General features: G+C 31.7%; 1 protein-coding gene across 1 annotated transcript in view; it reads right to left on the minus strand.

Annotated features, from left to right (window-relative positions):
* Positions 1-2,619, minus strand: part of LOC135953277 (uncharacterized) — a 176,947-nt gene extending 174,328 nt beyond the window's left edge. Inside the window, exon 1 of the mRNA XM_065503093.1 lies at positions 1,343-2,619. Coding sequence (XP_065359165.1) covers positions 1,343-2,106 — 764 coding nt within the window. The 5' untranslated portion in view covers positions 2,107-2,619. The remainder of the gene's footprint in view (positions 1-1,342) is intronic.
* Between the last annotated feature and the right edge of the window lie 10,318 nt (positions 2,620-12,937).

The raw sequence follows: 12,937 nt of genomic DNA on the forward strand, positions 1-12,937 counted from the left end.
ATTCGCAACAACAATAGTGAATTTGACAGTTCGGCCTCTAAACAAGTAAGAGAACTATATTGGACTTTGTTGAATCTTGTATACCATTCACCAAGTATACTTTAAGATCAAAATTTTAAATATTTTAGGTAAACAAAATTTAAAAAAAAAATTTTCTAATTTTTTTTCTTTAATTTTTAGTAAAACAAATTTGACGTGAAAATTTTTTTTTTCAAAATTAATTTTTAATAAAAATTAAAGTAATTTTTTTTTTAAATTTATTAGTGAGAAAAATTGTTTTGGAAAAAAAATTCGAGTCAAAAAATATTTTTCTTGATTTTGACCTATTGTAGGTCCGACTTACTTATATACGCCATTACAAAGGTCTTTGAAATATCTATCATTAGATATCCATATTGTCTATATTAATGACTTAGTAATCCAGATATAGATAAAAAGGGATAAAATACGAGATTGTCCGGTTTTTTCCTTATTAGTATCTCAGTCATATGTGGGTCGATTTTTAAATAGCAACAGAGTCTGGTCTTTAGCGGATATATTGATGCTACGGAAAGTTGATTTCAACATATAGACGGTTAGACAGAAATGGCTATATCGACTCCGTTATCTATAACGATCCAGAATATATATATTTGTGTGTTCGCAAACGAAAAATGTAGAAATTACAAACACTGAAGGGTATAAAAATCGCGGTAGTAGTGATTTTGGTTTTACTTATATCTCAGCCATTTGTGGGCCGATTTTCTCGAGTGTGAATCATGTAAGTTATTTGGGGGCTTCGATATGTTGATTTCAACACACAGACGGACATGGCTTTATCTACTCCGCTATCCATAACGATCCAGAATATATCTTTATATATATAATTCTTCTGTACGTGTGTTAGTAACTGAACTCCTCTTAACGGCTGGGCCGATTTCGATGAAATTTGTCGTGTGTGTTTGAATGGGTCCCTGGATGGTTTAGATTCACAATTGACCTATATAGGAACAATGGGCATAGCACCTCCCATACAAAGTAAACAAATTTTATTGCATATGTGGAGTTCTATAATTTAATTGAAAAAATAGTGGGAGTTTTCAAACTTTGTGTGAGCTAGGGCAGAACAACGTTTGCCGGGACAGCTAGTAATATATAATATAATTTATGGAGTCGGGTCGCAAATGAAAAATGTAGAAATTACAAGTTTGTTATTAGTGATAAAATTGTATATACATATATCCCTGCCACTCATGGTGAAGGATCTTTTGTTGTTGGAAATTTGGGTAGATTTTTGTTCAATAGGTATTTTGTTAACTAAACCCTTCAATTCATCGGATTCGCTTATAAATATAAAACTTACATTTTATCATTCATGGTGCCCTCCTCATCATCCTGAGCGCTGTCGCCTTGATCCGAAGGTGGTGTCACCACCGATGACTCCGGCTCTGCTATACTAACACAAGACTTGGTCATTATACACTCAGCCGATGCTGGTTGTACATTTATTTTCACTATATCCATGGTGGGCAAATACCATTTGCTTTGGGAGCCACTGCTGGCATAAAAGTCCAGAGTGCAAGGTTTCTTGCACAGCTGTTGCATTTGCACTGAAGAGCAGGGGTAATAAATGGAATCGTCGAGAGAAGAGTCACATTCATTAACCGATTCACGACCACTGTCAAAAGCAGTGGCGTCCTGTTGCTCTAGCAGCTGCTGTTTTGTTAAATTACTTTGGCAATAAGCCAAATGGGGACTAACGGCAGCATTCGTAACAGTTGCTGTTGTTGTTGTTGTCACCGCTGTTATTGTGTTTGTTTTGTATAATAAAGGTGCATCTTCTTCCTCTTCATTATTTGCCAGTTGTTGATTTCGTTGTTGTTGCTGCTTTCGTTTTTGCCCAGATGAGGAACAGTATGCGTTGGCGCACAAAACATCTGACCAAGATGTCAATGAAGAAGAACAAGAATTGCATGGAGAGGAGAATATGGTGGTGGTACTTTTGTCAGCCGCAGCAACAACTACAACAGTTGCTGTTGTTGATACACAATTTTCTGCTGATTCCATGGTTGTTGCTGCTGTTGCTGCCGCAGTTGTTGTTAGTTTAGAATTTATTGTTGTAGACATTTTTTATTTCCTTGCTTTTTTTTTCTCTTGTATATTTATGCTGGTATTGTTGTTATTTTTGTTGTTTTTCACACAATGATTATGAAATTCTTTACAGATTTTTTCCACTTTTTCTTTAAAAAATTCTTAAATATTTAACACTAAATTTATTTTACAATAATTTTCACTTTGTCGTACAATTAAAATAAACTTTGACATTTTCTTTACACTTGTTTTTCTGGCTTTACTTGTGATTTTGTTTCTTATTCATTTAGTCGGCGTTGACCATTAAAGGAATTTAATTGAAATTTATGAATGAATTTTTTTATTATCTTGTTTGTTGTTGTTGAATAAATTTCAACCCCGACACTAATTGACATGTTTTCATAAAATAATTGACTTTGTCATCACTAGAATTTTTAAAAATTCATTATTTTTTTATGCTTTTTTGTTGGTTTTCTTTTATTTTAAATTTAAACAAATGCACTGAATACAAATAAAATTTTATTTTAGTTGCCGCTTAACGCCACACGCTGCTTACATACGTTCGCGAAACAAAAACACGACTAAACATAAAAAATACACTCTCGTTACAGAAACTTTACAAATAAATAGTGTACGTGCGTGTGTGTTTTGTTATTGCTAGAGATGAGAAAGCTTGCAACGATAACAGAGTGTGGAAGAAAACAAAAACAAGCAAAAATGAGACGAAACAAAACCAATGTTTCATTTCATAGTGTTTCACTTGTCGAGAGAGTGGTTTTTTATATGAAAGAGAGGTAATTTAAATGAAAGTGCCCCAAAGTATGCTACAAGTAAACCGTTATAAATGGTTACCTATAACAGTGATGGCTAATAAATAATGTATTTTATGGTTTTTAATTGTGGTGCTTGAAGAAGACATTTTTATGGTGAGAAAATAAACAAAATTTAAAATCCAGGGAAATGGCGATTAAAAAAAAAAATGACCTAATTGATGTATTTGATTTAACAAAAGTTCATTTTATTAATATGTCGAAAATCGTGAAGAAAAATGGAATTGAAAAGTGACCTAATTGACATTTTTGATTTATTAAAACTTTATACCTATTTTGTGCTGATTAAAATGTTTTCTGTATTTCTATTAATTAAATAATTTGTATTGCATTGAACAAAAACCAATTTATGGCTTAGAACTTCGAATTAATGTTGTGATTAGAAATAAAATCATAATTCAAAATTAAAAATTAAAAAAATTAACGAATAAATTAACGAACTAAAGGAATTTTAATTTGTTAGCTTCAGTTAAAATCTTTTATTTGAATTTATTTGGTTTATTTGCTTAATTGCTTAATTGCTTTGTTTAATTGCTTAATAAAATTTATTAAATGATTAAATTTTTCTTCATCTCATATCTATTACAAAAAGGCTTAAGGCAATTTTCTTCAATTCATTTTGTAAATGATTAACGATAAACAAAAACAAATTATATATTGGACTATAGATTAACTATGTAGATTAGAGTGCTCCAAGATTGTATGGACGAAAAAAACTTTCTAGGTACAGGCCGTCCCCCCCTCTAGAATTGTTCTATGTATTGTAGAAACACGTTGTGTAAAATATTAGGATGATAGGATAACGTTAACTGGTGGCGCAACGACGCTGAAGTTTTGAGGTGCATTTACAAGGGGAAAATATGCAATTTTTTCAGTTTTTGTAAAAATTTTGCCATTAAATAATGATTTTTACAATTTAATTTAAAAGAATCGAAATGTGTACGTAATTGTCGTTATAATAAGATATAAAAGACAAAAATTGGTGAAAAAATGTTAAAGTTATTAAAAAATCGCCAGGCCATTAACGTGTCTCAGGCCACTAGAACAAGAAATTTATGAACAAAATTAACATATTTTGAGAAATATTAAAATAAAAGCTTATTTTTACTTAAAATATATCCATATTTACTTGTATATGAGTTTTTGTCCTCGTAGGATACCGTTAACCTATTCGCAGGTATGACCAAAAAAATTAAATTTTTTTAACGGCAGTTTCAAAACTCCAATTTCAAATTTTTAAAAATTTTGTTAAACAAATTTCAGAATTTTTTGATCATCACATGGGGATTTATTGACAACATAATATGAAATAAAAATGAGAAAAAAGTATGTCAATACCTCCTATAGTTTTTCCATACCTGCGATATAAATTTTGCGATTTTCGAGAAAAACTAATTTTTTGGCCATATTTTGGGGAATGACCAGAATTTCATTACTGTAATGATTTTTGAGTAAAAGCTATTCAGAATAATATAGTCCAGGTAATTTTAAATATAGTCTGAAAGTTTTACTAAAATCGGAAAACTTTAACCCTTAAATCGTGAAGGTCAAAGGTCAATTTTTTCAATATTTGGAATATCTCATGGAAAGATAGCGAAATATTATATATTTTTGTGCCGATTTTGATGAAACTTAAGAAAAATATAAAATGAAGTCTGGTATTCACAATAACAGTACAAAAATGGAAATTAACCCTTAATAGCACTTGGGGTCCAAATGACCCTCAACTTTTAAAATCACGAAAAACACATTAATTTTGACCCCAAGTACTCTTAAGGGTTAATTTCCATTTTTGTACTGTCATTGTGAATACTAGACTTCATTTTATATTTTTCTTAAGTTTCATCAAAATCGGCCCAAAAATATATAATATTTCGCTATCTTTCCATGAGAAATTCCAAATATTGAAAAAATTGACTTTGACCTTCACGATTTAAGGGTTAAAGTTTTCCGATTTTAGAAAAACTTTCAGACTACATTTAAAATTACCTGGACTATATTATTCTGAATAGATTTTACTTAAAAATCATTACAGTAAGGAAATTCTGGTCATTCCCCAAAATATGGCCAAAAAATTAGTTTTTCTCGAAAATCGCAAAATTTATATCGCAGGTACGGAAAAACTATTGGAGGTATTGACATACTTTTTTCACATTTTTATTCCCTATTATGTTGTCAATAAATCCCCATGTGATGATCAAAAAATTCTGAAATTTGTTTAACAAAATTTTTAAAAATTTGAAATTGGAGTTTTGAAATTGCCGTTAAAAAAATTTAATTTTTTTGGTCATACCTGCGAATAGGTTAACGGTATCCTACGAGGACAAAAACTCATATACAAGTAAATATGGATATATTTTAAGTAAAAATAAGCTTTTATTTTAATATTTCTCAAAATATGTTAATTTTGTTCATAAATTTCTTGTTCTAGTGGCCTGAGACACGTTAATGGCCTGGCGATTTTTTAATAACTTTAACATTTTTTCACCAATTTTTGTCTTTTATATCTTATTATAACGACAATTACGTACACATTTCGATTCTTTTAAATTAAATTGTAAAAGTCATTATTTAATGGCAAAATTTTTACAAAAACTGAAAAAATTGCATATTTTCCCCTTGTAAATGCACCTCAAAACTTCAGCGTCGTTGCGCCACCAGTTAACGTTATCCTATCATCCTAATATTTTACACAACGTGTTTCTACAATACATAGAACAATTCTAGAGGGGGGGACGGTCAAAATTCGCAATTTTATTTTTTTGGAGCACTCTAATGTAGATCCACTAAGAAGGGGTTTTTTAGAATTCGAAGGTTTAATTGATAAAAACGGGTAAATTCGGTAACCTTAGATGTTCTAATTTTATCTATATACTTAAAAACTAAGCAGACTTGTGTTTGGTACTTTTTTTAAATTCGAACGCCTTAGGGGAGAAAACGGGTAAAAACAATGTTTTGTTACTTTTTTGGCCCCTATAAATCTTTTAAACCAATAAAAATATAAATAAATTTTATATCGCATTATTTACTTATCAAACAAGTAAGAAAGTATGGTCGGTCAAGCCCGACCATATAAATTAGTAAAAATATTTTTCTTTTAAAATATCAATAATTTATATTCGTGAGTGATTTTCGGAAGTGGGCCTTATATGGGGGCTATGACCAATTATGGAACGATCACCATAAAATTAGGTCGTGTGATTTATGTCTATATTAAAGTTAACTATGTTGAATTTTGTGTATATACCAACATTTTTAAGCGATTTATGCACGTTAAAGTGATTTTCGGAAGCGGGTCTATATGGGAGCTATGACTAATTATGGTCGATCGTAACAAAATTTGGTGACATGAATTTTGTATACATAAAACTTATTTTAATTAATTTTAATTAGTGCAACTTCTATATTCTAACCCTCATTAACACGAAGTCTGGTTATGTCTTAACTAATAGTTATACTGACAGTTTTCATACAAAAATAATTTTAAACTACAGTTTAACAATTATTTAACACATAACCAGGCTTCTTGTTAATGGGGGTAATAGTACTTTCATAATTCTGTATATTAACAAAGTCGTCATTTTGGGTGGCGAAGCGCACTGGTTTAGTTAGTGAATGGATAAAGAAATCCTATTGAATATGATTATGAAAAATTAATTAATTCTTTCGAATCTTAAGATTAAAATAATTAAAAATATTTAAAGTATATGCTATGAACTAAAATTCTACGAATTTTCTGAACTATGTACATTTACGAGTATTATGTAGATTACATATTATTTTATTCTCTTACAAATTAAGTAATTGAAAAGTTCAAACGAATATTTATAAAATTAATATGAATTAACTGAATGGGGTTGCTTACCCTACACGTGCTCGATGTTGAGTAATATTCAAACTTGTCAAGATTCAAGTAAAAAATTAATTTGTGCAGCTAAAGATTTGACAAATAAATTCATTTCAGGCAGCATATAATAAAGGAATACATTTAATTTACATTTACACTCTACTTTAACGATAATTCGGCTTATGATATCTGCTGTTTTAGGTTATTTACTTGTAAATAGGCTGTTTGTTCACTAGTGACTTCCTGAGCAAACATTTTGTAAATTTTAGTAATTCATGTGTTACAAAGTAATGGGTGGTACTTATTATTGTCATTATCTCATGTAAATAATAATGAGTTGCTGGTAATGACCTATATACATATATCATTACCTACATGTTTGAAATAAGTAAGCTATTTATTTCTGAACTGATTGTAAGTAAATTTTTAAGCGAGACCCATGAATTTTTTTCAAATCTGGACCAAAAATGTGTAGTGTTTCAGTCAAATAATAAGTAGTTATGCCTTGGCTGCAAACAGTGTTTAAAAAACTAGACTACAAGTAGCAGTAGCAACGAAAAAACACAAGTAGTCTAGTTAAAAAATTAATAAAAACTCGGAGTCAATAATTACTACTACTACTGCTACCTTCACATTTTGGCAGTAGTTGCAGTAGTTGTAGTAGTACTAATAAAAGAAAAATTTAAAAGTAGCAGAGTAATTTATTTTCTATTGCTACCTTAAAAAAGAAAAAGTTTTGATGTAGCAGTCATTAGTTTTTTATTAATTCTACTACTTTTAAAATTTAGTAGTAATAGAAGTAGCAGTTGAGGTAGTAGAAGAAGTAGCAGTTAAGTAGCAGTTAAGTAGCAGTTGAAGTAGCAGCTAAGTAGCAGTTGAGGTAGCAATAAAATAAGTCAAAAATAAAAATCTTCAGCCAAAAAAGTATATTATGTGTTGTTGTTGTGAATGTATATTTGTTGTAAACAAAAGTTCGGCTTTTTTGTTATACACACAGAAAACACGATCTTTCTGTTAGCAACACAAACATCTGAGACGAATAAAATCGAATAATTCTTTCAAACTCTCTCAAAACAAAAACAACACACAGTGTTTAATTCTGTCAATTTTGGTGTTATGACTGAAGATTTTCTTTTTTTACTACTTTTATTGCTACCTTAACTGCTGCATCAACTGCTACTTTACTGCTACCTTAAAAATTAAAACTCGATATAGAGCAGTGCAATGATTTGTATTTTTATGCTACTACTCCATTTACAATTCATTTTTTATTAATACTGCTCTGTTAAGAGTTTTATATTTTGAAGGTAGCAGTTGTTTTAAAAAAACAAGAAAACGAAAAAAGACAAATGCTACTGCTACCGATACATACACTTTTTTGAAGCAGTAGTTGTAGCAACAGTTAAAAATTTGTTAGTTATCGTAGCTTTTTAAACACTGGCTGCAATATTACTTGCTGACCTACTAGAAAAGTAGAGTTTTTGCTGCGTCCCTAGTTACTTCTACAATTTATTTTGAAAATATACATAATATTAACTATTGCTTTTAATTGTAATTTATTGAGCTGGAGGTCGAATAAATTAGTCCTAAAATTAACTATTGCTATAATAATACTCTAATATACTGCGCTTAATTTATCTTGTATATAATAGCTTATAATTCGGTTCCATCTAGTCTTGACAAAACTATTTTAAAACCTTAAATTATCGTTCTTAATATTATTATTATAGCTTTAAGCAAAAGTTGTTAAAATTGTAAATCTCTTAATATGAGTACTTAAACGTGCAACAAACATGCATGCCCAGCCATGTCTTTCATCCACTCAACCATCAACCAACACATCTCCTCAGCGACACTAAGTTCAAGGACAGCTTAAAGGACATTTTCTTAAAGTACGGTGAATACTTGAAATTAAGCAAAAACCATAGGTTTAAGCATTTCAGCAGATGTAAAAATTAAATTCAAATGAATTGGATTACAAGGGAAACGTAGCAAAACAATGATGTTCTTTTAGTTAAATTACAAGCTACAAGAATTTAATAAAACTAATACTTAATGGGAAATTATAAAATTAAATTAGGAGACAAAGCAATTTCTATTCCACTCTTTAGATTGCATTGCCCTTAACCAAAAAATGATTTAACTAAAGGGTCTTTCAAGTAGTTATACGGGAATAGAAAATTAATATTATAGAAAGAATTGTGCTAAATTTCCCAATTATTGATAAATTCACTGACATTTATTGTTGGGGGGATAAGTTGGTTCCTATGCGCATTTCACTGGTTGCTTAGGCCAGATCATCAGGAAACCTTTTCCCAAAAGGCTTTCGAAAAACTAAAGATATTATACAATTCAAACTATATATTGAATGAGAATTACAGACACTCACCCCCATATGCATAAACAGTTTATAAATTTATCAAAGGTTTATGAAACAGATTTTGTATGGACATTTTGTTTTATAAACCTTTGATAAATTTATAAACTGTTTATGCATATGGGGGTCAAGCTTTATTTGTTAAAATATCAAAGCTTAAACAAAACACCAACAATAAACAGTGAGTTTATCTTTTCTTATATGGACTTTCTCTCTCAATATGGACTTCCGTACTTTGACCGTTGATTGTTACCATTATTGTTGAAGCTACATCTGTCGAATTGGTTATCTTTCATACAGTTTTTGTTTGCCAAATCACCTTGGACCGAATTTTGAACGATACCAATCCACATTAGATACAAGAGCGATCTGTGCATCCCGTTCCAGTTACTGTTTGGTGTGGATTTTGGGCTGGTGGCTTCATTGGTCCACATTTGTCTGAGAAGACATTGGCCATGCCAGGTCATCACCGTCATCGGCGAGCGCTTTAGGTCGATGATTGCCAACTTCTTTTGACCTAAATTGGATGTGATGGCCACCAACGATGGACAGTGCTTTGTCTCATAGACAAAAATATAAAATAAATTTGTACGACTTAAAAATACAGGATTTACAATAGATGATCAAGCGATCTTATAAAAGCGGTTTTTGTTTAGTTTTTAATAACTTATATCATTTTTAAGGGTACATATCTGTCATTTATTCCCACTTAGTTATTGAAAATTATAGTGTAAACCACAAAGTTGGTTTTGCTTCGAAAATGTCGAATTTTGTGCCAACAAAGCGTCATATGCCGGAAGTTTTGCTTTATTTCTTTAATTTGAAAAAAGTGGCTTTGAAGAACACCGATTGATCAACAAAGCTTATTGTGAATGTGTTGATTTTGACACGGACGACAAAGATCGCCCAGGCCATCCAAAAAAGTTTGAAGACCAAGAATTGGAGGCATTAGTTCATGAAGATTGTTGTAAAACTCAACAAGAGCTTGCAAAGTCATTGGGAGCTACTCAATCAGCAATTTCAAAACGTTTGCAAGCAGCAAGATTCATCCAAAAGCAAGGAAATTTGGTACCTTACGAACTGAAGCTGAGAGACTTTGAAAGACGACTTTGAATTTCCGAAATGATGTCTGAACGGTATAAAAATCATTTTGGCACCGAATCATTACTTCCGATGAAAACTGGATCCATTACGATAACCCGAAGCGTAAGAGATCGTTTGTGAAGACCGGCCAACCAGCCGAATCGACACCAAAGCCAAATATCCGTGGCGCTAATGTAATGCTCTGTATTTGGTGGGAACAAAAGGGTGCTATCTATTATGAGCTGCCAAAAAAGTTTGAAGTCCAAGAATTGGAGGCATAACTCCATTAAGATTGTTGTGAAACTCAAATAGAACTTGCAATCAGCAATTTCAAAACGTTTGCAAACAGCAGGATTCATCCAAAAGCAGAGAAATTGGGTACCATACGAATTAAAGCCGAGGATTATGCATGTCCGAAATGATGCTTGATCGCTATAAAAGAAAATCATTTTTGAACCGAATGAGTACTTGCGATGAAAACTGGATCCATTACGATAACCCTAAGCGTAAGAGATCGTATGTGAAGACCGACCAAGTAGCCGAATCGACACCAGAGATAAATATCCATGGCGCTGTAGCGAACGAAACTTATTCGTTTGAATCGAGCAATTGCCGTTTGACATGAAACCGTAATATCCATGACAATGCTTTGCAACGTGTTGCAATACCTGTTACAAACTACTATTTAGAAAGAAGTGGAAGATTTGCCTCACCCACCTTATAGTCCAGACCTTGCCCCGCCCGACAACTATTTGTTTCGATCGATGCAGAACCCTCTCTCTGGGATACGCTTCACTTTGGAACAAAGTCGGCTTGGTTCGTTCTTGGTCTCAAAAGATGAACGGTTCTTTTGGTTCGGAATCCATATGCTGCCAGCAAGATGGGAAAAGGTCATGGCTAAAAATGGTCAATAAATAAATTTATATTGCAGAAATGTTACAAAATAAAAGCTAAACATTTTAAAAACCCATCATTTTTAAGTCATACCCCCAATTGTGTGTGGTTAACGTAAAGGTAAACGATAGGCAGTCCGTCACCCCTGGGAAAAAGCAATCAAAGAATTAGCGAGGTTCCCCACCATTACACCAAATACACAGAAGACGTTGTTTCTAAGCAACGACAGATGGCATCCACATTATCCTAGACCAGCTACAGCAGACCAATCATCTACTTAGTTGGAACAACAACCGATTAACGAAACTGATGCAAGGCATAAATAACAATAGACTGGATCTTATGGTAACATCGTACATGTATCCTTGGACCCGCTACAGCAGACCAATCATCTACTTAGCAAGAACAACAACCGTTTAACGAAACTGATACAAAAATAACAATAGACTGGTTCTAATGGCAACATCGTACATGGAGAAGTACGATACTCCATTAACTAGGACAGTGCAATCTACATGGAAAATATACGAAAAACAACTGCAAATAAATCGTATAAGATGGAGATGCTTTGTGGAAGCCAAATGCTGCCAAGAGGGGTAATGGAAAAAAAACACCCAATACACATTGAAGCTTCTGCACGAGCTATTACTAATACATCTTAGTTCGATTTAGTTCGAGGTCCAAATATTAAATATACCAGTAGCCAACTATTTAAAATAGCGATTTCTGTATTGATTTATCAAAATCAACTGATACAGATCGGTCAAGCTATTTTTTTTGCAACTCGGACTTAGTTTGGGTACCAAATATTAGATTCTACCAGGGGCTTTGGCAGACTGTTCAATACAACGATTCCTTTTGACTGTTTAATAGCTCGGGTATGGTCGAGTGTTAAATACAGGAGAATCGACCAACTGTCCAATACAGCAACTCGAAAATCGACGCTCCCAAGGACAAACAGCCAGTTGAAAGGACATTACTAAACCGACTCAGTGCTTTAGGAACACTTTAAGGTCGGCGTAAGACTAATATTTTTAAGCATAAACCCATTATAAGGTGTAGGGTTTGAAATTGATTCTAGTTAGCATGTTTTTTTCTATTATTTATTCGATAAAATATTCGTTTATTCTCACCTGGTATCCCTTCCAAAGTCAAGCAGTGTAAATGGTAGGCTCTGTGTAGCCAGAGTAGGCAACTTTAGTAATTTATTCGTTTAAAATCAAAATCGTTGTAGGTGTTCCAATACCACAATAGCAACCTTTATGCAGTTGAGTTATTGTTTTTCAGCAAGTCCTGGCCAGGACTGATGATGATTATGATGATGTTTTTGACTTATATGAATGAAAAATTTAATGACAATGACTCTGTGGGGAGTAAAAATAAACTGATGTGATATATTGATGTGTGGTGTAACGCCTGCATACAGGCTAAATATGTGGTTTTATTGAAATTTATTCAATAAAAACATACCTTTTTTAATATATGTATGTAAATGGTGAAAATATTTGGCAATAATTAATTTTTAAAACATTAAAAGAAAAATTGAATTTTATAATTTTTAATTTGAGTTGTTGTAAAGATAATAAAATTAATATCATTATAAATATATTAAAAATATATTGTTTTATAAACATTTGGGGGATTCAAATGTTCTGCTATTAGCTCATAATATCCTAATATATTATGATAGTTGGAAGCACAACAACAATTTGTTTAAACCAGTGGTACGCAAAAAGAGGCATTTAATTTGTGTGCTCTTTTGGGTAAAAAATAAAATATCCACAACAACATCAAGAAACTGAATGAATTGTGTGTATTTTTACGCTCTATTACGCT

The sequence above is a fragment of the Calliphora vicina genome, chromosome 3, assembly GCF_958450345.1.
Source record: "Calliphora vicina chromosome 3, idCalVici1.1, whole genome shotgun sequence".
Taxonomy (NCBI): domain Eukaryota; kingdom Metazoa; phylum Arthropoda; class Insecta; order Diptera; family Calliphoridae; genus Calliphora; species Calliphora vicina.